The following is a 25,094-nucleotide window of genomic DNA, read 5'->3' on the forward strand; positions in this document are numbered from 1 at the left end:
AAAAAAAAAAAAAATGTATTTAAAAAAAAAATATAAGATTTATTTGTGGCTTCGATAAAATTTTTACTCATACTGAGATTCATTAAAACCAACTCTCAATAATGAATCTTTTATAATTTTTATAAATTAAAATAATCGATTTCTACGAAATTTTGTAAGCCATACTGGCAATTTTAATTATTATTATTATTATTATAATTATAAATTGCATGAAAATTATGTTAATATTCTTAGTTTAAATTTGTTATATATTTTTTTGTCGGTATTATAATAATTAATTTGTTAATAGTATCATTTATTTGGGTATGAGTTAATTGTTAATTTTTTTCTGTTTGCGTGTTTTATTTGTCGAGAAATTATAGTTAATTATTGTTTTTCTCAACTTTAAAATCATGAATTACTACTATTTCTACTACTACTACTATTATTATTATTGTAAAATAGTATAAGCTGATTAATTGAATTTTTATAATTACTATTATTATTTAATATAATTAAAAAGTTAAACTGAAATGAATTGTTAATAATAAATAATTTCATTTGATAATTAAAAAAAAAAAAAAAATATTTATTATAATTATAAATTAAAAAAATATTACCAGAAAGAAAAAAATGATATGCTTCATGACAATATTACGATGTGAAGATAAAGTTTACGAAATATTTTGTGAACGGAGCTTTTTATTACCTATTTTGTATAGTAATCTCAACCAAAAGATTAATGATAAATAATTGACTTAATAAAAACTAAAACAAACAATAATATACATAATAATTTAAAAAAAGAAGAAATATGTAAAATAAAAGGCACTGTACATGCGATTATACTTAGTATTGTCAATAATGATTGAATGCGTTTCAAGGGGATGGTTCACTGCATACCGTGTACTCAATATTTATATATATATATATATATATATATATATATATATATATATATATATATATATATATATATACAACATTCATTTCTTTATTCTTAAATATTTTTATTTCTCCATTTGTTAATGTTTTTGTGTTCTAGGCTTACATATTAATTATTAATTATTATTATCATTATTTCAATTTATCTTATTGTGTATATGGTATAAATTGTAAAAACAAAACGTATTTACTATATCATATTCATTTTTCGAGGCATGTCCTCTAAATAAAGGTATTGTTTAATAAATTCAATAATTTATGGATTTTTATTCTCACACCCTTTATATATATGCCATTAAATTTAGCTGTCATTTACTATTTTTAAAATTTTCTTTAATAAATAATTTATCACAAAAAAAAAATTCATAAAAAAATAGACTTAAATTAGAAATTTAATAAAATAAAAAATGCAATTTCTTAAAAATAATTTTTTAGTTCAAATTTTTTTTTGTTAAAGAAAATTTAAAAATTGTCAAGTGACAGCTAAGTTAAATGTCATTTTATATTTATATATATTTATTTATAACATACTTAAAAAATTATAAAAATGAAGTGAGCCGATATTTCAAAATTTGTAGAAATTTTTTATTGAAAAAATTTCAATTAAATAATTAAAAAAAAAAATTTCACCTGTAAAAAACTTGAAAAACCATAAATGTAATTTTTTAGAAATATTTTTTTAGTTGTAATTTAATTAATAAAAACAAATCAAAAATTTTCAGTCGTATGCTAACTTAAGTGTCATAAAAAATTTCTGTTTACCTTTTTTAGCTGTTAAAAGTTGCGAAGCGCTTCTTTTTGGCGGGAAATAAAGACTCAAAATTGAATGTTCTTTTATTTGCCGCTAGAGGTGCTGTAATTCGAATTTTAGTCAGCTGGTAGGACATTTCGGAGTGAACGTTAAAACAAAATTTTTATAATTTAAATTTAATATCTAAATTACTGATAAAGGTTACTGAGTATTAATACAAAAGATTACTCGAGTGTAATAACTTATCTTCTGTTGTTAAATATTTATTCTATAAATATAATTTAATGAAGTTATAACAAAAATTGCGCATTCATTTCTAAACATAATTTCAATAATAAATCAATAAACCAAGTGACATATTAATTAAAATAAAAATAATAATCAAACGATTGAGAAATTGGTTTTTTTAATTGTTAAATAAATAAAAGTGAGTGAAAACAATGAAATAAAAAAGTGTTTGTGAAATATCAAATGGCGGGCACCGCAACCGCGGCGTTGCAGTAGTTTGACATTAAAAATAAAAGAGGGGGAAAAACGGGTAGAGCGTTCGCCGCGAACCAACGAATAGAATTCAGTTGTTCTTAGATGTTAGTCGGTCGTGTCCGGTTGTTAACTCACCACCAGCGTGTACCGGTTTTCTTATCCAAGAACAGTTCGTGTACCTGTACAACAAACAAAGAATTATTTTTTTTAACAATTGTTCACCCGTAAAAACAACAATGAATATTTTATTTTTATACAACGCGGGCAGATTTAATGTTAACTACCCGTTTAAAAAGTGTCGTGAGTGGATTTGAATTTATAGTGACAACGTGTTATTATTTTTTTTTTGTTTTTCTTTTTTTTTTCTGTGAAAGAAGCATCTGGTCTCATTAAAAGATACTAAAGTAAGCAAACAGTTTTTATAATTATTATAGTAATAATAATAATAATCATAATAGTAATGTTTGATTTTAAATCATAAATCGATTAATTGTAATATTTAAATGGTTAGTTTATTCAAATTTTTTTAGTCTGTCGATCAACAACAGCCACCTGTTGTCTAAAGACCATAAAAAATTATTTTATGTAACAGTTTTTTATCCATAAATTTTTTATTTTCAACTAAAAAATAATTTACACGAGTAAATTTATCGGTGTTGTAAAAATCGAGTCATCAACCTCTACAATCGATATCAACTCTATCCTCATTTCCCTGTTGCTAGTTTTGTGTAATAGTACACAGCAGATAGTTTCAACAAAACCCATAAATAAAAACTTATGTAGACTCACTGAATAAAATCATAATAACAAACAATGGAAATAAAATAGTTTGTTTATAATTGTCGTCTGATCAAACAAAAATCTAACCAGTGATTATTTTATTAGTTTTTTCATTGGCTGGTTGTAACCATCCTGACAACTTGTCATTATAAAAAAAAAAAATATATATATATATTTAAATATCTCCTTCAGTACTCATGAGCATTCTATTCGCCATACCAGTGTTCAGTGTGTAAATAATACCGTACATATAAAATGACATGTTGATTCTCATGTTATTTGATAATGACATTTCAATTGAGCAAACATACAATTGACAAACAATTTTAGTTACTTTTATAAATAAAATAATAATAATAATAATATCCAAGGTAAGCCATGATTTAATGGTGAGATAAATAAATTTTTGTCATGTATCCACGGTTAGCCGACCTAATTTCGAGATTTAAGAGTACTTGTTTTCCAATAGATTTCTTGTTACTGATACTTAATAAACTTATTTTACAGAGTCCAGTTTGGAGTAGCGTGGTGTGATATAAAATGCGATATACATAATAGAACAGCGATTTAAAAAATACTCCAGCGGTCGAGGTGATAAGAAGCTTCTTTAATAGACATTATTATCAAACATCAAAGTTCGGAGAGATAGCTAATGTAATTGAAATCGGTCTGAATATAATTCAAGAGTATGTTCGGAGTATGATGTAAAATGGATCAGAAGAAATTTACTTTTATATTAGGTGCTCCGATATCGGTATGTAGACATAATGAATAGATATGTATGTAGTTAGTAGTACATAAATAGTTACAGCAGTTACAGTAGACATTATAGGTTGAGATTACAGACGTCGGGATTTGACGGTGCGATCGAGTAAAGAATACCAAGTAAAGTAAAGTAAAGAGTAAGAATAAGAAGATTAAAAAGTCTTAGAATCAGAGGGTATGAATAAAGGAAGGAAGGATAAAGGCTGAGTAGAGTAGAGGTAGCAGCAGGTTATACTGGCCAGTGTACGACCTTGGAAGTGCGAGTTAGTTGTACCGCCTGGTTTTATAAATCAGGGTGTTCTCAACCGCTCCAGAGGATTACACTAATGCTCTATTTAATGGTCTACATGTGGTTTGTTTAAATGTTAGGAGAAATGAGAACCGCGGGCTTGCTCGACCAAGTGAAAAAGACCCATGGGTAATGGACGAACTCAACTCGTCCTCACAATTTTCTTATACTTGGTGCATTTCGTTTCAGGAAACATACTTATTTACTATGTATATATGTTTCTTTCTTTCATTATCCTTTTAATCTTATAAAACATTTAAATTACATTGAATATTTATAATGTTATCTGGTATTCAAGTTTTAATGATAATAATTATATTTATTTGAAAACTCTTCAAGTACTAGTTTGTACCTTTTGATTGTTTATGGTACTGAAATTAACGGAGATCTTTAATTTTTTTTTTTTTATCATTATTAGATAGATAGATAGATTTTTATTTGAATCACAATTATGTATTTTACAAAGACATTAAAATTAACGTTATTTTTAAATATTATAAAAATTTTTTCCTACAAACTAATGGTACAATTCCACTTATTATTATTAAAATATTAAGTATTAGTCTTTGATAACAAATCAATTTTTTAAAATGATTTTTCTTAATTTATTGTAAAAATCCCAAAAATTAGCTTAAAATAAAACAAAGAAATTACAAAATTTTCATTTCAGTCAATTAATGTTCATGTAACATGTCAGTTTATTTAATTAAAAATTTTTCTTTTCAAGTCATATAATATATAATTACTAATTGTGAATTAAAAAGTATGAGATCTGAGAGGATGTATGAAAGAGATATTGTAAATGCAGAGGAATAAGCTCAATATACATATATATATATATATATATATATATATATATATATATATATATATATATATATAAATAAAAATAAAAATGTAAATGCGTATATAGACGTAATGTACTGGAGAGAAAAAGTTTTCCACAAAAATCAAGGTCCCGTGATTATCTCGAGCATGACATTAAAGAGCGCAAATGCGTTAAGAAACGTTTCTCCTCGCATGTAAACATGCATTAGCCATATACTTGTTATTTTTATTATTTAGTGGTTTAATTACTAATAAAACTGTATCAAACAATTCGTGATATTTTTAAAGCCGTAAAATAATAATAAAAAGTACGCTCTGATGGAGTACCAGTATTATAATACACATTACACGGTATGAAGAAGCTAAAAAAGTAAATACAGCAAACCTTGTGAGTAAAAAATAAATTGCTGATTTTACCGAGAATTTAAAGGCAACGGGATTTATAATCGTTGAAAAATAATACATAATAATCAATTCGAATATTGTATTATTGGTATTAAATTGTATATACGTTCAACAGAAACTTACAAATTGAATGAAATAGTTTTAAGTGTACAAAATAACAAAATACCGGCACAAATACGATCATCAGAGGTTTAAATGCTACGCTCTGCTTGCCCTTGACAACGCGAGTCATTACCATTTTTTTTTCTCTGTACTCGTCTATTTCCATCTCCGTATATGTACAATAATATTACACTATATAATGCTTATATTAACTAGTATGTATATTAGTATTTTATTGAATTAATCAGAATGTACAAACCTCGAAGCTCATTAGTTTTTTTTCTACACTACATAGCAGTAAATTGATAGTTATTATTATTGTTACTTTGTTTTTTACATAAGAAGAGATAGTATAGAGACCGCAGGATGTAAGGGCACTGGAAGGCCGCCAGGAAATTCAATACCACCCTTATGTGCCCGGTGGTTAAGGAAATTCCTTGATAGAGTGCACAGTGTTGAGGTAGAGATAAAATGTTACTTGATGCCTGTGTGAATTAACAAACTAAACTCTGGGTACTTGTAAATACTTTTTTTTCTTCCACCTTATACTTACTTAGTACTTGCCCCATTACATCAAAGGATGCTCACCGATTTATTTTTATTATACAACGTGAATTAATTATTAGTGTATTACGTGGATTTCCGTGGCAGGCAAAGTACCCAGTCCCGAGGCGTTTAGCAACAAAGAACTCAATAACTCGATGAAAGTACTTTGAAAGTGTTCGTTGGTTAAACTCCAATCTTATAAAACCCAATTATTGAGAAATACACTCTGTATTTTGTGTAATTACTTTTACTTTAATTTTAATTAACAGTAACAATCTGTTTAATTTCATTTTTAACATCACGTTAAATTGTATTTTTATTTAAAATTCTGGTTTTAAAAGAAACTTTTTTTTTTATAATTTTTGGGATGGATTCTGACACTTGATGCTTTTGAATAGATCGAAGGAAGATTAATTTTTTTTTTTTACCACCCAGGTAAAAAATAAAAATGACTAAACAAACTTGGATGGGTCTGATGAATGAATGAAAAATTTTTTTAAAAAAACATTTCTCAACTCAAACGAGTATAGTATATTTTTTTAATGATTCTTCGGAAAAATATTATTATTATTATTATTATTATTATTATATAATCTTTTCTAACGATTCATTAATTTTTTAATCTACAATTACAAATAATAATAATAATAAAAGTTTCTAGTTCGCTTAACCACCAGCCATTAATTAATGAGTTATTTTTATAGCTCTAGCTTTTATTCAAGCAAACTTGACATTTTTCTTTAGATCACTTTTTAATTAAAAAAGAAAAAATTAAATTTAAGCACTTAAGGGTGTGTTGAAAATTATTAAATTATTTTCATTAAAAATATCCGAATAAATATTTATTATTTACAAGTAATGAGCGATAATTCATTTAAAAGCAAGAATGATACGATTGCACACGAATCAATTGTCTGTAGGCACAATGCGATCCCAATCTCTTTATGTGTGATTTCAATGCAACGAGCACATGAACAATTCTTCGAAAACAATATAATATTTTCATGACTGTGCATTCGAATGTTCAAATAATTACTACCAGAAGACCAAAAATAATATAAAATAAATTTTACTTGTAATTATTTTTTAGTTTGTAAATTGATAAACAAAATTAATTTTATTAAAAAAAAAATTCTTGAGCCAAGAAATTATTCTTGATTTTATTTTTATCGAATAAAATAAATTTTTTTATCAGTGTACGGAACTAAAAAATTATTCAAAGGTCAGTAAACTGGTTTTGTAAATATTTTCGGAACAATGAAAGTGATACATGACACATGACATTTGTACCGTCTAACATAAGTGTCGGGTTAAATTCAGGGGCGTCTTATTTACGAGTGTTGGTTTTTATTGTATACTAGTATGTAGTGTGTAGTTTAACTCGTTAGACCGTGGAATAACATAACACACACACATATATATATATATATATATATATATATATATATATATATATATATATATATATATATATGTTATGTTATGTTAACTTAAAAAAAAAAAAAATAATAAAAAATATGTGAGTTAAGGGAATTCACAGACGAACGTTGAAGGGAAAACGGGTTTGCGTTTAGTAATACATTACATTCTCATTCTGTGTAAAGGTAAAGATAACCTGGCGTTGGATCTTTCGTAGGAGGATGGAGGAAGCCATGCCCGAGGCTTTCATTACCGTTGCGGCGTTGTAAGACTGCTAGGCCTCTATAGATATATATATGAGTTACGCAAGAACACCACTCGTTTTGTCTGTTGTCTGTTATTGTTATGTGTTCCTCATTTTTAGTTGTACTTGCGCTTATACGCCAGACTTTTATTTAAATAATATATAATCTGAAGTTTAATTATTTACTAATTATCGTCACCCAGACATTAAAATTTAAATAGAAAACTCTGCTCGGATGATCGAAAAAATATGTGCATATAATACAGCAATAGAGCTTAGAATAATGAGAGTAATGAGAATGTATGAGTGAACTAAGGACGACGACCCCAAAACTCTTGCGGCCTACCAACAACGATCGATATATTATATATTAGAGGCCTTTTGCGTGCATCGACACCTACTTTCTGCTTTCTGTTGTCACTACAAGCAAATTGCTAACTGTTATTACTCCGGAGTTGAGATAAAACCTCTGAGCTATTATTGTTTCGGTTAAGAGTCTCTGTACATGCACAATGATAAAAAATAAACTCTTGATTTAAAACGATCATTTTGAAAAATTTGATCGTTTTCAACCAAATAGAAATAACTAAAATTTTTAGTTAAAGAATTTTTTTACTTGATTGAAGATAATCGAATTCTTCAAAATAATGTCCTTGGTTCAATAATTTTTATTTTTATTTCAAATAAAATTCAAGTTCATTTTTTATCAGTGCGCTATAGAATAATTTGTTATTTATGATTTTTTAACGATTTATTTCATTACTCTTGATAAATAGTCTATTAATTTGTTATTAAAAGTTTTTAGTAATAAAAAATATTCATTAGTAGTTAATGAATATTTGTTGAGATAGTTACTGTTCAAAGTTTAATAAAATTCGGGGTGTAAAATAGAGCGATAATTTTCAGTTTAAAATACAATTTATAGAAGCTGGATCAAGGAAGAATTACAAAAAATTGATAGTTTGTAAATTCTGTAAAAAGTACATTAAATGTTTAGAAATTAAAATAATTCTTGGGATTTTAATTTGTGAAGCTTTAAAAGATATTTTTTTAGTTTTTTTTTTTTTTTTTTTGGTTGAAACTCCTCTCATTGCTGTGAAAAATGATATAAAACTAGTTTTTATAAGTAAGATTTCAATTTAAAAAAAAAAAAAATTATCTTGTTGAATAATAATTTTATTTTTTTAAGACTAATCAAATTTTATGCTAAAATTATCAAATATAGAAAAAAAAAGTATCAAGCAATCATAAAAAGTTTTCCAAATTAAAATCCGACTTAAAAAAAAAAACCAATAAAATCAATCTCATTAATTAAAAAATTAAATTCCAACGTCTACTGTTACTTCAATATAATTTAATTGAAATAGAGAAGAAGAAAAGTTGGGTGATGTTTGACCCCATTTCGCCCAAGAGATCTATTAGGTCGGTTCAAAAATGGAAAAAAAAAAAAAAAAAAAAAAAAACATAGTAGGCGGAGTATTTTCGCTCTTTCCTTGTATTAACATTTGACTCCTCGATAATAAAATAAATAGTTTAGATCTCGGAAAGGTTAAGCCTCGGATAGGAGACGATGTTCGAAGATTAAAGGAGTGAAAGAGAGTGTTTGTGCATACCCGATACCAGTATCGAGGCGAAGCCGTTTAGCGAGTAAGACTTTACTTGAACTTGCAAGTCGTGACCGCGCGATTGGTGGGAATCCGCCCTGAGATCGACTCTCATACTCTTTGCAGGTAGTAGGCAATAGGTAGTAAGTGTGCTTTTAATTTTTATCCTTATCCGTAAAGGCTTGGGCCTCTACATAATCCTCTATTCATTTTAATAGTAATAGTATAATGAATAGAATAGTCTTCTTACTCCTTATAGAGCGGCTATATAGCACAACTCACTGCGAAGCGCAATCGAAATGTAAACAGACAATACGATAATTATTAACATTGCGGTTAATCGTGTAATACTTACTAAAAAAGCAACATAATCTTCCTAGATACAATTTATGTAATATTTTTGAATTAAGTAAAATTTACTTAAACCAAGAACAATTTTTAGTTTTAAAATTTTTCTATTCAAATCATGGCCATAAAATTCTTCAAAATTATTTTCTTGATTCAAGTTATTATTTTTTTTTCTGTGTAAAGAGCAAAATAAATCTTATTTTTGGTAAATATTTACAAGTCGGGTCAACCATTTTAATTTTCGTTTTTTTGAACGAAATTTCTATTTGATTTTATTGGTTTTTTTTTTTTTTTTGCACGCCTCATAGCGCGAAGCGCGTGAGGTTGTGCTTTACACTCGACTCGTCAATGTCAAGCAATTTTGCGATCTTTAAATGCCTCCAACTCAACCATATTACACTTATACAATAATTTAAGTAGATGTACACCGAGAAAACACTTAAGTTAAGCCATCTTTTACTTTCTAAAATCATTTCTTGTTGTTATTTTGAAAAAAAAAAACGTTTCAAAAAAAATTTTACGTGGACGTCCGGATGTCACCCCATTTAGGATGTACCAACGATTACTCCCGAACGAATTGATATTTCGAGACCGGATTTTTTTTATTAGTTCAAGATTGCGATGAACTGGGTCCGTATTTCATTTCAGTACTCTAGCTCACGTATTTTTTTTTCTTTAAATTGACTTTTTAAAAAATTCACTATCACATACACGTACAGAAAACGAACTTTTTTCTTTTCTTTTTCTTTTTTTTTATTTTCCTCACGTGAAAACGATGGCGCCACTTAATCCAGTTAAAATGAAATAAAGCAGTTCATTTTTTTTTTTTTTTTTTTTTTTGGTACTTCTGTGTATAACGAGTATATACGAAATTTAATAACAATAATAAAATATAAAAAAAAAAAAAAAATTTTTTTTTTTTTTGCTAACTGTGACATACCAGACTTTTTTGTATTTACAGAAACATATAGAATTCAGGAACTAAATAACGAAAAATAAGTACTTATTGTTTATTTTTTTATTATTGTTGAATTATATACAGACGCTAAGCAGTACTGGCTAAACATTTAAAATACCTAGATACCGATTAGTTATAACCTGCAACATCACTAGATTTTTTTTTCTCTCTAGATGGAGCCACAAGAGGAATAAGTGTCTTTATATTTAAAAAAAATAATATTGCACACGCAAATGGCGTGAAGAATTTTTTATATTTTACTTTAATCAATTTTATTGTGAAATATGAGATTATGAGGCGTGCACTTTTGGATTTTCCAAACTTTATTTGAAAAATACATTAAAAAAATGAAAAATGAAAAAAAAAGTTGATTATCACAATTTTAACAAATTTTACAAGTTTTAAAAAAAATTTATAAATTTTTTTAAAAATTGTGATATTCAACTTTTTTTAATTATTTATTTTTCATGTACTTAAAAAAAAAAATATATCAAAAACATCAAAAAAAGATAAAATAGAAATTTTATCGAAAAACGTGAGAGCCAAAATTTTTTCCAACTTTTAAACAAAACTTTTTAAAACAAAAACTTTTTAGCAAAAAAAGCTATCGAAATCTGTATTTTTTTCTTTTACGACATTATTTATCATAAATGCGGCGTAAAAATAAGTAGAGTAAAAATAAAATTTGAACATGTTAATTTTTCACCTAGTTAAGGTCCAAAATGAGGTTGACCCCACTTGTAAATAATTACTATATTTTTCTTGGCTTCTTTTTAGATATTACAATCAATTTTTATTCTATGAAAAATGTTTTTTGTAATATCTAATAAAGAAGTCTAGAAAAAGGTTCGAAAGCAAGCATGTTTGTCATTCTCTAAATTAAGCACCTACTTTAAAAACGTGTAAAGTTTACGTAATTTGGTACCAAGCTTTTGGTTTTTAGTTTCAAAAGAGAAAGAGCAATCGAGCTAATCGAGCGATTAGTTACTCTCGTAGGTAGTGGTAATATTCATTTTGGCTATTACAAACTCGTACGGCTCGGCAATTAATAGCCAATTGAGAATGGGGAATGGCGACGGGTCAGGAAGTCATCGTCTGATATGTATATATATTTCTCTACTCGTTTCGACACTTGCGAAATTCAATAATTGATTTCAGATTTAGTTTCACTTTTACTTCACACTCTTTCAATTAATAATTACAATTTGTTATTTCGTCAGACATGTGTTCTGTATGTGCATTTCGTGTTTCATAATGAGTAATAAAAATCACAAATTTCAATTAAATATCGATCCGAATTGTTAATTACTAATTATAGTTGATTGAACGTGTTTAGTTGTGTACTTTTTCGAGGCTCCGCTGATTATGTCTTTACCATTAATGCCGGAGGCAATCGCGGGACCGTTATGTGTACTTACACCTCCCCGAGCAGTACATACACGGGCGAGTAAGTGATTTATAAATACGCATACAACATCAACAACCGAACACTGAACGGTTTAAAGCCTCTATTGAGTTGAGACACAGTAACCGAGACTTATTATCGATGATTTTATTTTAAAAATTTTTAAATAGGTTGCGGATTTTATTTTATGAATTTTCCGGGTTCGGATCCAGGATTGTAATTGATATATAATAATAATAATAATGATAAATATGTAATAAATTATTTATGGGGTTTACGGTTGTTCGGTGAGCGATGCTCCGTGGGAAAATCAACTTGTCCGTCAAACGTTAATTCTCGGTTAAATAAAATGAAACGTTCTAGTCGGTAATAAATAACAGAAGCGTTTTTTTGCTCCAGACACTTTACTTGCAATTCAGAACAAAAAAAGATACTTATTAAGGATAACATTTATTCAGCATTTTTGTTTAATTGAATTTATATATGTTGTTACATATTAAATTTTAATTAAAAAACTTGTAATATTTTAATTATATTTTGAATTAGTGGTGAGATTAAAAATTCAAAAAATAATTTGAATTATAAAATTTTTGTTTTTATTACATAATTATTATTCATAAAATTTTTGACAATAAAGTCATTAATACAATTTCTAAATGATTTTAAACTAAAGATTAAAAATTCAATTTTTTCAAATTACAATTAAATAATTTTTTAAATGAATTATCTGCAACCCTAAAAATCTTTTTAATTAGCGCCCACATTTTTTCAAAAAATAAAAAATTAATTTTTTTTTTTATTTCTCGTACTCTCATTTACTCTAATAATTTTTCAAGTTTTATTAAAATTAAACTCTTCTTTGAGAAAATTTAAGCAAGCTTGCGTAGTTTTTTGCTTAACATACTCCTGCGAAATATTAAATATATATAATTATATCCAGCACTCAATGCTTGGTTTTTGAGTTTATTTTTTTAAAGAGCTCATTAGCGGATAGAGATTGCTAAGATTACTTACTCGGTTCTTATGACCTCATTTGGTTTTATTTATCCCCGAAGTTATAGGATGTGGATGTAAGAGTTCAGTCTCGGGAGACTGTGGTATTCATTATATCGGGACTCAGCTCGTCAGTTTCCGCGACACTCATTAAATGAAAAATAATTTTTATCAAACAATTAGAAAGATTAAAAAAAAAAAAAATCAACTTTCACAGAAAAAATAATAATTTAGAAAGACGAATCATTGAGTACGACGGTAAATCATTGAGTACGTACGATAAATAGCGTCCCTCGGGTTCTTTTTTTTATGATTGGGTGATTTTTTTCCGTCCTGTTGCAACTGCGGGGATCGGATAAATCCCTCGAATCTTCTATCTCCAATCTCCTATCTATCAGTCTCTTGTGGTGCTCAGATGAACGTTAATTTGTGCATCAGTGGCAATATCGAATGACGAAGTTAACTGACTAGAGTGCAGGGCACCGAGTTCGGGTCATTGCCCGTCAGTCGATTCCTATGTACAATGCAATACAACCAAAGTAAAAGATCTGTTTGCACGTCTGACACTGCTACGCTTTAGACAAACTTCGACATCGTTTTCTTATTCTTATTCTTATTCTTATTCTTATTCTTGGTCTCTCAAGATTTCTCAGACGCGGAACGAAACAATGAGAGAAAGAAAATTATGTATCAAGTGTAAAAAAAAATTCTAAACGTCTAGAGTTGTACAAAAGTTTAAATAAATTTTTAATTCTTAAACCGGTAATTACTTCACTTCAGACTCTTTCCGAAGAAATAATTTAAATATTTATCGAAATTTTAAAAATAAAGCGTATTATGTAAATATATTCTTAGTGAGGCCGGTCAAAAATCTTACTGATGAATTTATATTAATGCGACTTGCTTTTGAAATTGGTGATAACGACCTCGTGTTCTATCTGTATCCTCTTTGCATATTTGTTTTATGTTTTTTAGTTATTTCTTTTGTTTTCACTTTTATTTCCTCCGGATGAGTAATCGCGCTTCCAGCTGCAAGAAAAAAAATGAAAATTTTTTTTCTTATCGCTTATTATTCGCGACAAAGAAATTTTTTGTCATGCATTTTTTTTGTGTCGGAAGTATTTGACATATGATAGAAATGTTATTATCTCGGTTGTTTTTTATTTTCAATAGATAAGCTGTCAATCATTCAATTTTAATTAATTTTTTTTCAGCGAATTTCAATTTGATTTATCTAAAGAGTTTGTAATAGAATTTATCTATTTTAAATACTCGACTGTTACGAAATTTTGTCGAAGGAACAAATGTTTATAATTTTAAATAAAACTTATTTTTTTGTAATTTATCTTTCGAGTGACGTAAAGGAGCATATGAATCATAGAACATGATATTTTTTATAACAGCAGTGATTTAACAGGGCAAAAATTCTATGAAAGACATTTGAATGTATGCCCCTGATTTTTTGAATTAGATAATGATTATAAAATTCAAGGTGACGTCTGTTTCTTAAGAAAATAATTCAAATCCGTACTTTCTAGGTTTTATTTTTGAATGGTAAAAAAAAAGTTCATTTTATTTTATTTAACCATTTAAAATTTTAATTCAGAAAAATTTACTTCTCAATCCGAATCTGTGTTTTCAGACTGATTAAAAAATTTAATTTGACTAAAAAGAGAATTTTTTAAACCAAGAAAATTATTTTGAATGTTACAAAATTAAATCAAATAAAAAAATTCTTGATTTAAGAAATTAAAATAAATTTTACGTGTTTTAAAAATTTATCTATTGAATTGAAAGTATTTAAATTTTTTAAAATATTATTGGTTCGATAATTTCTAATCAAGTTATTTTTAAGTGCCTCAATCACTTTTATGTCTTTTGCCAACTGTACATTGAAGAAAAAGTTTTTTTAAATTTCCTTAAATCAATAAAAATTTATTAATTCAAGAATTTTTCAAAAGTCAAGAAAATTAAGTTCTTTAAAATTATATACTTGATTCAAGAATATTTTTTTTTTTTTCTGTGTATCTCTTTATCATTTCAAACATCAAATTTACACACTCAGTCAAACTTAGATAATAAATTTCCCCTTAGTTTATTATTAAAATTATAAAAACATGCAGTCGAGCTAATGACTAAGTGCGCATAAAATAAATCTTGTTAAAACAATTTAAAATTTATGAAAAACTAGGTCATCATTTTGTTTGTTTACTTTAAAACATAGCAAACGGGACTTTTATTTGTTTTATATATATTTATATATGAAAGTCTTTCCCTGGCCTATTTTTTATAATCGCAAAGAGTCATAGCTTTGTCACGCCCGCAATGTGGGACTGTCGTATAAATACACACGATTGTGCGCTAAAATACTCATACATATTTATGCAGAAGTGGATGAAAATTTTTCCAACTGTTTGCGTCAACGAGCACAGCGTGCTCTTACACTCTGATACTCTGATACTCGGTAGTTATGCTTGTACGCGTCTTTTGTTTAAACTCTCCAGTAAAATGTTAACCATTTGTTCCTCCTCCTCGTCCGCTGCTGCATCCTCCAGCTCTTTAGCCTCCGCTTCCTCGTCCTCTCGTCAGTTCACTTCCTGTAAAAGCATCATCTATTTACGTGGGTTTATTTATACGCCATTGAGAATCAATTTGACGAGTCGGTCTACATAAATCTTTACAAGTACGTGGTTAAATAAAATGTTACAGAAATATTAATACCCACTATTTTATTTCATATTTCGTCGCTCTATTTTCGTCCAAGTGAAGAATTTCGAGGGAAATTAGTCCCAAGTATCTTATATTTAATTAAATGTATATATATTTTTGTATATATCCGGGTTCGAAGGGCACAAGATTATTTTTTCTAGTCTTTTTTTTGTTAACCAACTTCCGTTAATGTATTTATAAAAATTTAGTAATGGATATTTTTAACTTGGAGCTTAGAACGCATTACAGATCATTTTCATTCACACATTACCCACTTAACCTTTGATCTTTTTTTTTAAGTATTCAAATTTCTATTTTCATGCTTTAATTAATTTAATTTTATTTTTTTGTTGCAGTTCGTTGATGTGAATGCATATTACACATATGAAATGCCATTCTCACTGTAAGGTAATTTATTCATTATATACTTATTTATTTATTATTTTTCATAATTGATTTTTAATTTAATTATCAATTTTTTTTTATTTAATAAAAAATCTTAGAAGTATACATTTTAAAAAATTAACAATTAAAAAAATTTTTATTAACGTATTTACCGAGAAATTAACGAATAAAAAAAATTAGTAATCTATATTATTAAGAGAATAAACAAAAATAATTCATTTCTGGAAAAATTAATTATTAAAATAAAAATAAATTTAAAAAAATGGCTAATTTGAATAATTGCCAATTCCAATTTTATTTAAAAAAAATAATACAAAACTTTTGAATTATTTTGCCTCAATATTAGCTAATAATTATCTATAATTAATTTGAAAATATATAAAAATATTTAAAGACTATTTTCAATACTTGGACATTAATATTAATTAATTACACTTTATTTTTATATTAATTGAAATAAATTTGTCGATCCTACTAGATCAAGCCGTAAACTAAAGAGAATTCAAAAAATGACATCTTAATAAATGATAATAAAACTAATACTAAAACTTGATAAGCGAAGAATTTAGATCGATAGAATATTAACGACGTGTCGCTTATCAAACGCGTTGAAAACATAAAATATTAAACATATATCTAATTATCAAGTCTGTAATTAATCCTAACCGTCTCTGAATACATAATTATTTAGCTTGTGTTTAATTATTTATTAGCAATCTACATGTAATATTCTTATTCTCGAATTAATTAAAAATTTTAAGTTAGTCACGCAAGTCATAACTTATTGATATCATGCAAATACAAGAGTTGTTTATTATTATTTATTAGTTATTAGTTATTAGTAATACTATAAAGTACAAACTGTAAACTCGTGACCAAATCATTTGGGAGTAAAGTATTATATATATATATAGATAACGAGATATTGTGCGTCATGTATCGACAGGCACATGTGGCCTTGTGATTATTTTTCAAACAAAAAAGTTATTATACAAGCTCAACACATATTTTAAATCTGATAAATCTTGAAATTCAATTAAGCGCTGTTTGTTTGTTCAGGGTGTTTTTTAACCGTTTAAATAATTAACAAACTATGTATATATTTGTATATGGTAGAAATTCTAATTAAACTCTATTGTACAATCAGACTGATTAATCATTATTTGATTAATTCAAATAATTGCAAGGCTAGATCGCGTTGAATGAGCAGAATAATCAGAGTGCGATTGAGGATGTAAAGTGAAGCGTAACAGCCGAATAAAAACGCATCATCAGTCATTATTGTGAAGATTAAAACGCAAAAGTCAAATAGGATCGCGGAATTTAATCGGGAATAAGAGCAGACACACGTGGAAAATGTGATGTGTGATGTAATAAATAGAAGAAAAGGCGCAGTAGCGATCCCTTCTTTCAACACAAGGTTCATCCAGCTTGAGTTTCCCGCTTGCGCACATCAGTAATGTAAGTAAACCGTAGACGACGATCCTATCCCGCGTACAGAGTCAGCTGTGTGCATTAGCAAGGTCAGGGTCACGTAATCGATGCCTGTCGACCTACCCTCGGCTGCTGCAGTCTCCATAGTAACCTCTCCTGGTCCACTTTGCTCTCTGCCAGACACCAGACGGCAGTAATATAATATAATATAATATAATAAAATAAATAAAATAATCTGTAATTTTTGAATTGTATAGTAAATAAAAATGGAGAGTAATTTGAATTGGGGTGGGCAAAAAACGGAAAAGAGTTGGTTAATTGCTGGGTGGTATGAGCGCGTTAAAGAATCATACATTGCATTATGGTTTTCTCGGGTGTTTCAGACTGGAAAAATGTCCAGTGCCAGCGGTAACAACAGTCTTGCCAGTGCGACCAGTTACAGTGGAGCTAGTACTCTTACTGGAGGTGTAGGAGGTGCATTAAGTCTGATGGGTTGTGTCAGAGAGGCTTCACCTCCGCCTCAAAATCATCGGACGCTGGATCTTGGCGATTTAGCGATGCAACGTCATGCGGATTTACTTCCTAAAGGTATGTTTAAATAATAAAAAATCTCAATTATTATTATTTTTATTTTCTTTTTAAAAAATTAATTATTTAAAAAAAAAAAAAAAATAGCAAGTTTTGGAAAGAAAAATTAGTTTTTATGTTTTTAGGTCCTAAAATATCGGTCTGGCTATTAATATTGAATAAAAAAATTTTTTTAAGATATTCGATGAATAAAAACAAAAAAAAAATTTTTTTTTTTTTTTAAATCAAAATTATAGGCCTGAAACAAATTATAGAATTTTGAGCTCAAAAATCAATCAATTGGTAAATTTTTAAACTTTTTAAGCTCAAAAATCGCAAAAAGTTTCGGGAATAATCAATCTCTTATCAAACCTTTTCTCTAAAATTCAGTCCAACAAAATTGATTAAATGATAACTGGATCTATATAAAACGATATCTTATATAACGAGTTACTCGTAAAATGTTAAGCCTCGTGTTGTTATCTTTGTAAATTTAGGTCACTTGAACACCTAGAAAAATTGCTAAGACAATATATTATATATTTATATTTATATAAGCACTTAGTCACTTTCGCTTATTGAACGTAAACACAATACAACATCCAACAATATAAAGAGTGTTGCTCAAAAAGAGATTGATGGATCTTAAATGTGTTACTGGAACGTCCAGTATTTAAATTTAAAAATGATTAGTAATTAATATACAACACCACAGAAAGTATCTCATGAATTAGTTTAGTGATTGATATATATCACATATGATAGACGTACAATGCATATTCCAGTTTACGGATAAATGATTGACTAGTACGCACTTGACTGAATTAAGGTCGAATCAAGGAGCGTGGTGATGTTTACGTTCGTGTATGTCACGTTATGTGTTCTTATTCTTTCTTCATTTTTTATTCAGTTTGTTGCTTAGTTCTCTTGTCAGGTCACATACTTTCACTTTACATTTACACTCTCTTATGCAATTTCAGGATACACATCTTTATGCTTAGACTTTTTATAATTTTAAAATTCACATTGATGTATTCTGTTGAAATCATTGCATTTTATTATATTTATTGCACACCTCCCTTCCCATCGAAAACCCTTCTCTTCACTAATTTTATCAGCAACCTGGTTGTTGATGTAACTGTGTATTATTTTATGTTTCCATCAGCCGCCGCTTGAATTTCAATTAAAACTCTTCAATTTTACGGTTCAAAAATGACAATGTTCAGAGCAAGACTCGTAATTTTTCTTCCCATCAAATGAAATAAAATAAAATAAAATTTGTTTGTTTAGTTAAACTTAAATTGTCTAGAATTTAAATGTAATTGCAGGCAATTATTATTTTATAAATAATAAAAATGATTGTGCAATTTAGCAGCCATTAACTAGCTATTAATCTTAGACATAATTATGTACTCGCCGTAAAGCATAATAGTGTCGCGTAAAAATGGCGCATACAATAAAATTATAAAAAAAAAATTGAATGTAAATCTAAAAAAAATTCAACAGCTTTTCAAAAGATTCACTCAACAATTTGATACCTTTCTCTTCTTTTTTTTTTTTTTTTTTTTTTTTAAATATATTATTGTCTCCCATCTCATCTGGTCTTTTGTTTCACAATACTTTTCCCTCATTTCCTTAGTTTGGTGTTGCGCTGTCGCTGGAAGCAATCCCCGTTTAATCCCAGCATCCTTCAGCCCTTCGGCTTTACTCGCTAAAAATATATATCTCTCTTTTATTCAAAGTATTTTTTCATCTCGCTTGCAATTTGCTGCATGCGCTAACTCTTTTGTCCCTCAACTATGCTCACCGTCTAGTCTCCATGCAATCGATCTTACAATTATTATCCATTGAGGGACACAACAATGCTCAATATCTATAGGTATACCATCTAAACACCGGCTATGGTGCTTTAAAATTCAAAAGGCTTCTTCAAAATATTTAAAATCCCCACTTTTTTTTATTTAATAATTCATTTCTTCAGTCTTAACTTCTAAAGGGTATCTACAATCCAAGTTTCCAAGTTTCCTTGAAGTTATTTTTATAAATCCAATGAAAACTAAATACAGTCATTAATTTTAAATGTCGCAATCAACAATAACTACAGTCAATCTATTTCCAAACGCAAACCTCTAAATTAGCGTTCAAATATTGATAATTAGCTTTCAAATAATTGCATTGACCTGATATATAACTTGGGCAATAGAAATCAAAGTGTTGGACATAATTTTGTAATAATATTTTTTCTTCTTTTAAAAAAAAAAAGTTTTTAATTACTAAAATAAAGAAAAAAAATTTTGAAAAATTGATTTGAGTAAAAAAATTTTTGAACTAGTAAATTTTGATTTTTAAATTTTTTTCAGTGAAAAAGTTAAATTTAAATCGTATTATTTATTAAAATTTTATTTTTATCATTTGGATTACCGAATTAATTAAGCCGGCTGGAAAATCCATTTATTGTGATTGTCGCGGACATGGGAATTGGACAGACGTTGATATCGATGGCGAGTTTGATTAACCTAGATACACCCGGACGAAATGGAAATGTGTTCATCGTTGATCGTTGATCGTTCATCCATTTTCAATAACCATTGACGTACCTTTGTAACCCAATCAATGCCTCTCCTATGGAAATATCCTCTCTACACATTATAAAACATAACCGATATTATTTACTGTCCATATATCATAAATAAATTTTCAAAAAAAAAAATGAAGAAAAAAAAATACAAACAATTTAAAATAATTACAATTATTAAACAACGAAAGTGTTTTAGATTTTTGCTCGGTTATTTTCTCGGTCATATTAAAGCTTTCTCTGTTATTAGTTTAATGCTATTAGGAATTCCACAATGTAATTTCTATTTAATTAATATTAATCGGCCATGAACTCATTTCAATTAATAATCGTAATCACGGAGGAATAAAGTTTTATTTTATTTTAATTTAATTTAATTAAATATGTAAGGAAAATTATTCAAGTGTACCTGGTATTTATTTGTGAAAATTTTAAATGCTAATACTAATTTAAATCTTTCGTGTTAACAGAACCAAAGAAAAGACGCTTTCATCCTCTCCGCGGGCTGAGAAGAATCTTCAGAAGAAAGAGCAGAAGTGCTGCTGATGCCGCCTTCGATTCTCACAACGATCGAAATGACCCAGTGACTCACGAGGACATGACTCTCAGGCATCCAGCTGGACGTACTGAGGACGCTCGAAGCCAAAGTGCTAGTGAATTACTCACTGATTCTTGCGATTGTCAAAGGTGACTTTTTTTATCTCCCTTAAAATTTTTTTTTTAAATTAAATTTTCGTCTTTTTTTTCAACCCTGTTTCCAATTTATTAATTATTTTCATTCATTCTATTTTTATTCTTTATAGCAAACGGCCTATGAGCTGGACTAAAAAATACAGATTATCATTGAGGAAATCGTATAATAAACAGTAAATACATCATTTTGGTTTATTTACAGTGAATATGTAGAAGCGAAACTTCAAGAAATAATTTTTACCAGAAACTATGCTGAGAAAAAAAATTGGCTAACCAAGAATTTGTTGATATAAAGAATATCAATATCTGTCTTCATTATTATTATGATGAATAGACGTACGAGCAGCTTGAATTAAGCACAAACTATTTTTATCAATTCAAACAATTCTTGATAAGAAAATATATTTTTGATAATTATTAACAATATATTGTTTTTTCTTAGTTGAAAAAATTTCTAAAAAAATATACAAACAATTAAAGTTATTCTTCTCACTGAGAGTAAAAAAATTTGATCATTAATCGAAGACTCCAGTGAAGCATTTTACAATTTACAATCTACTAATAAATAGATTCTTAAAACTGCTGAAGTATCAACTAAATTTTTAGTGGATTAAAGTCACGCTTCTGTATATTCACTGTTTTTTTATTACGTTTGCTTTCTTCATGATAAACCATCGGAGTATACTTGATAAAAAATAAAAAAAAGTTGGTCATTTAGTTGAAAGAACTTTTTTGCGAGCGTTCAGTTGTAAGCTTTTAGCGTTAAAAATAAAAAGGTTTGCGATGTTGTGTATAAAGTAAATGTAATGTATCATATATAATAATGTGCTCGCCATAAGCAAAGTATGTAGACCACGTACTCGCGTACGTACATTATATAGATGTGTAAAGGTATTATATTATATATAAGTTTATATCTATAGATTATTTAATGGAGGATCGTGAGGTGTCTGGTGCTTGTACATTGCCCTTTTGATCGTCTCGTACTTTTATTTTTCGTGGCGTACCACATATCTAAGTATATATCCTGTTGTGTTTTATTAACGAAGTTCCTTGGCTTTTCCAGTGGGTTCCTCAGGCGAGGAGGCGGCGTACAAGAGACGTTTACCAAGCTCCGAGGTGCTTCAGGTCAACTCTCAGTGTCTCACGACAGTGTCTTCCCCGGGGAGGTGCCTCATACTCGGCCTCTCTCATCTCTAGATACCTTGGCTACATTCCAAGTACGTCATTTTTTCTTACATACTCCATATTTTTATAACTATACCTCTTAAATATACATGCTACCTTCATCACTAAAAATTCCTCTTAAATCTTTCATTCACCTAAATCAAATTAAATTTTTTACTTACCGATTAATCTACTGCACATTCCACACCGTCTCTCTTTCTCTCTCTTTCTTCAGAAACTCTGGATTGCAAATACTATTTCTGGTAAGCAATAAGGTCAACGATGGAAATAGAATCACCGTAAAGCTCGCGTACTAACCGAGAACGACGTCTTGAAAATTCATTCTCGAATATTTTAAACCTACTACACTCACTATATTGACTTTCTTATCGATAAAATTTACTCAATTTATTTTTAAATTAATTTTATCTTCAACACAAATCTTTTAAATATCTCACCAATTTTCACTTTGAATTTTTTTTATTTTATAAATAAAAATAGAAAATTTATTATTAAATATAATTATATATAAAATAAAAAAGAGCAACTCTGTTATTATTTTTTTTATTTTATTATTTTAAATTGAATACACAGTATTATTTTAAAAATATAATAAAAAGATTTATGAAAAGCCAGGATTAAATTGATAAAATCATTGTTAAATCTACAGCACTCCTCATTAATTTTTCACCATTATAGTAAGCGTCTGCGTTCCAACCTGATAGTCTAAAGAAAGTCTTTATAAATGTGTTTCATCATTTTAAAAACACAACTCCTTTCCTATTGTTACCCTCTCTCACTATTATTTGTATATTTTAAAAAGAAATATATTTTTTTTTAATAATTACAACACACTTTTTAAATTTACAGTACTTTATTTAATATATACTTTATTTACAGAGACGACAGGGAAAAACAAATGATGAAGTTAATAAGAGCCATGGCATCCATGGAGCTTCCAACAATCGGATATCTCTTCGAGTAAGTTAAACCTTTAATTTATTCCATTAATAATTAACAAAAAAAAATTTTTTTAATTACAATGAATTATAAATTAACAAATTAATTGATGCAGGTGTTGGAGCAAATTAAGACTGCCATAGAGAGTAGGAATCAGCTGGCATCGGCGGAGACTCACGTTCCTCTTGTGAGTATATTAAATTTTAGCGATACTTGTGTTAATGTTAAAACATAATAATAATGATAAAAAGTACTCTCAATAAACTGAAGCAGTAAAGACAAAAATCAGAGTGGGGAAAAGATGATAAGATGGACTCAAGCTGCTCTTCGGTTGCAAGTATATGTGTATGTACTGATACATGATGTATATGATGTATACATACTGTTATGTTACAAGTACTACGACGATACACATCAATTTTTACCGTTGCTTTCTTTCTTGACTCGAAACGTCGCGGTTGACGAGTCACCAAGTACACCACATTTACTTGCTCATACACTATATTGTTGTTGTTAACTGCGTTTTATTAATGTCACTATAAAATATATATATATATATATATACAAAACTAATATATAAGTCATTTCCTTTTCTTAAAATGATGTCACGTTATTTTTTTGCGTTGCAGGCCTCCGGGGAACATTATCAGCAGGAAACTAGTGAGGTGAGATACCGCACCGAGTATAACATTCGGCTTTGCTTGTTTTTATTCTATTAAAATGATATCGCTCTATGCACACGATTGAGCTTTGTTGTCTCAGATTCATTAAATAACTCGGTCTGCTAAGAGCACAGCTAAAATAATTTTATTTATCAGCTGTTTTAATTTAAAATATTAAATTAAACATTGGGATTTATTTTTAAAGTTCAATGAATTTGTAGAATAAGTTATAAATCATTTAAATAAAATCTTATCCGTTGGAGAGTAATTTAGTCATAGTGGTTCTTGTAGTCTCACAGGAGTTGATAAATATTGATGAACCATTGAGAACTTGTAGTGCTTGTCATCGATATAGAGCCAGTGCTTTGCCTACTATTTAAATGCAAGTGACCTGATAAATTCAGTGTTGAAATATTTTCAGATTTTTAATCAAAAATTCAATATGGGGGTAAAGAATTTTTTCTATTTGTAATTTATATTTTTAAGTCTTTTTTAAGCACGTGAAAAAAAAAAAAAAAAATAAAAGCAACTGCTACTTCTACAGTATGCTTGTATTAACTCGAGATGAATAATAAAAGGTCTATTGTGATTGCAGAGCCGTTTCAGCCGTACAGATAAACGTGAACGAACCGATAGAGAAGAACCGGAGGAAAAGTTCAGGGTAAGTTTTGATACTTTTTTGATATCAACAAAGTGAACAAACCGGTTTTCTCCATGAGTCACTAGTCATTTATCGAACAAATTGCCAAAACGGCAATAACCGTTCGTTCTCTTCTCCTATCCGTTTTGTTGACAATTTTCTTTTGTTTTTTTTTATAACATTATCGCTGCGTCAAGTATACACTACACTCGGACTGTAAAAGAGTGTAAAAAAAAATTTACAGCTTGAAATTTAAGCAGTCTAAGATTAGAAAACCAAAACAACTTAAAGAGTATTAATAATGACTGTGTTGAATTTTAGTAAACGAGTTTTCCGAAAAAAGCCAGAGCAGCGAAGCAATAGTGTGTTGTTTGAAATGTTTTATTGCAATCCTCGTATTTTAGTATGCAATAAATTCAGATCAGAATCAGGTCAATG

The 25,094-nt window shown here is 28.0% G+C and overlaps 1 protein-coding gene across 5 annotated transcripts in view; it reads left to right on the forward strand.

Moving 5' to 3' along the window:
- The first annotated feature begins 2,153 nt into the window (after positions 1-2,153).
- LOC141534897 (uncharacterized) overlaps positions 2,154-25,094 on the forward strand; it is a 33,822-nt gene continuing 10,881 nt past the window's right edge. The window contains exons 1-10 of one of the 5 annotated variants that reach the window (XM_074254523.1): positions 2,155-2,562; positions 3,446-3,692; positions 15,910-15,961; positions 17,776-17,980; positions 21,005-21,221; positions 22,294-22,447; positions 23,295-23,375; positions 23,470-23,541; positions 23,984-24,019; positions 24,612-24,677. In XM_074254523.1, the coding sequence (XP_074110624.1) occupies positions 15,923-15,961; positions 17,776-17,980; positions 21,005-21,221; positions 22,294-22,447; positions 23,295-23,375; positions 23,470-23,541; positions 23,984-24,019; positions 24,612-24,677 (870 nt within the window). In that variant the 5' untranslated portion in view covers positions 2,155-2,562; positions 3,446-3,692; positions 15,910-15,922. Of the gene's footprint in view, positions 2,563-3,445; positions 3,693-15,453; positions 15,528-15,909; positions 15,962-17,276; positions 17,586-17,643; positions 17,981-21,004; positions 21,222-22,293; positions 22,448-23,294; positions 23,376-23,469; positions 23,542-23,983; positions 24,020-24,611; positions 24,678-25,094 lie in introns of those variants that run through there. The other 4 variants (XM_074254524.1, XM_074254525.1, XM_074254526.1 and 1 more) reach the window with 4 other exon arrangements.

The sequence above is a fragment of the Cotesia typhae genome, unplaced genomic scaffold (assembly GCF_013202065.1).
Source record: "Cotesia typhae breed Kobodo isofemale line unplaced genomic scaffold, CoteBio_Ctyphae scaffold_13, whole genome shotgun sequence".
Taxonomy (NCBI): domain Eukaryota; kingdom Metazoa; phylum Arthropoda; class Insecta; order Hymenoptera; family Braconidae; genus Cotesia; species Cotesia typhae.